Here is a 1,796-nt window from a genome sequence, read left to right as displayed (position 1 = left end):
AAGTAAGTTTGACCAAACAGCAAGGCTGTGGCTGATAAATGGGAAAACGTACCAAAGCGCTCACCCCGGTACCCCTTTCAATCCTATCAGGATATTAAATACAGTGCACACTGACGTTGCTTTGATCGACATGATTACCGAGGCAGCAAAGGACAATAATCTGAAGAGCGTTGCTGAGGTACTGAAACGGGATTTGTGGTCGAAGTGGGTTAACGAATGGCAGCTAGAATTACCTGAATTGGGTACTTCAGATAACGTCATAAACATGAAAAAAGACTATTGGAATTGGTTACGTACGATCAAAAGAAACATGAAAGAGAAATATCATCCTGGAAATCGCTACTGGGACTATGATAGAGATTTTAATAATGGTATGATTTTGGACAAAGCGTTGCTTGATGACAAATTTTTTAAGAATATTTTCACCACGATTGAACAGCTCAACGAAAATCATCTTGGTGAGCCGTTGGACGTATTTAGTATGTTACGGTTACTCTTTGACGAGAGTAGTGTGTTCAGACTGGCTTATCCGCCCAAAGTGGAAGATCGTACCCCGCATGTTGAAGCTGTAATCAAGCAACTTCAGGCAGATCAGGAGCTGTGGTGGCATCAAAGTCGTGTCCGTCCGGCTAACCTTCTCAATGATTTGGACTTTAAACTTGACACGAAAAACTCTGCTACGTTAGCTCGTTTCAAAACGTTTGTGAAGTACTCGGTCGAATATTATACAAACAAAAATGTGCCGAACGACACGCTAATGATATTAAGTAAGCATTACGGCAATGATGCTTTGAATGCAATTTTGCGTGAAGCAACCAAAGAATGCACACCAAGTTGGATTTGGAAAGACGCCTCTGGCACAAAGAAAGATATTTTTCAAATTGTCTCGGACCCAAACAAAGCATCTCTGCACTATGCTTGGATGAAGTACATGTTTGTTATGATTATGGATAGTCCACGGCATGTTTTTGAGTTCAACGACGACACGATTAAAAACATAAAAATGAAATTATCGGATGATACTTTCGCCTGGTTGAAAGAAATGATGGATACGGACGGTGTGGGTTATCAAGCAACGAAGACTGAAAGGGCTTTGGTCAAGTATGATGCATAGCTAAGTTTGACTAAAGCACAGTCATTCGGTTAATGGAAGCCACCAAGGGACCAAGTTAAGACTCATCAATAGGTTTAGAGATGAGGTTGCGAGATCTAGAAGAATTGTGTGTTTCGTCAGTTAATCATGCACGTTAAGATGCATCTATCAACAACCTTTCTATCTCCGTCATGATACGATCATAGTCTACTGATTTTGATCACTTCATACCATATTTTTTAAGCACACCACAGTTCTTCCTAGTTAGATGACAGGTCAGAAAGATGATTAAAAAAAGACATTTCAAGTGTCAAGAGATGTGCACTAACGAATGTAGACTTATCGAAGAGGTTACTTTATATAGTCCAAGCAAGCTAAAATTCCTCGTCTTTTTTTTCGTGAAGGCTTTGCGGCTATTGAAGATGTCTGCATGACCCGGTGGCGTGGGTCAAGTGGTCAATGCTTCTGGGCAGTGCGGGTTCGAGCCCCTCACGGACAAAATTCGTAATCGGACCAGACATGCAAGAATGTGTGCTGCATGCTAATTATTACCGACTACAGCCAAAAATGGTGGCGACTCGTACAAGAAAAGTCAAGAAAAATTAAGAAAAATATCTTAGCGGAATGAAGCAATGTAATATTTTGGTCAGGGCCGAATAGGTGTATAGCCCTGTAATAAGAAACCTTTAACGGAATATGTCTG

At 40.8% G+C, this 1,796-nt stretch overlaps 1 protein-coding gene across 1 annotated transcript; it reads left to right on the top strand.

Moving 5' to 3' along the window:
- Positions 1-130: 130 nt before the first annotated feature.
- PHALS_03944 (uncharacterized protein) lies at positions 131-1,114 on the top strand (the record flags this gene model as incomplete). Its single annotated transcript, XM_024718241.1, has 1 exon — positions 131-1,114. The coding sequence occupies one exon, from the start codon at positions 131-133 to the stop codon at positions 1,112-1,114; it is 984 nt and encodes a 327-aa protein (XP_024583659.1).
- Positions 1,115-1,796: the final 682 nt, after the last annotated feature.

This window comes from Plasmopara halstedii (assembly GCF_900000015.1).
Source record: "Plasmopara halstedii genome assembly, contig: Scaffold_2417, whole genome shotgun sequence".
In the NCBI taxonomy this organism is placed as follows: Eukaryota; Oomycota; class Peronosporomycetes; order Peronosporales; family Peronosporaceae; genus Plasmopara; species Plasmopara halstedii.
The sequence above is the reverse complement of the archived record's forward strand: the minus strand, read 5'-3'. Positions and strand labels throughout refer to the sequence as shown.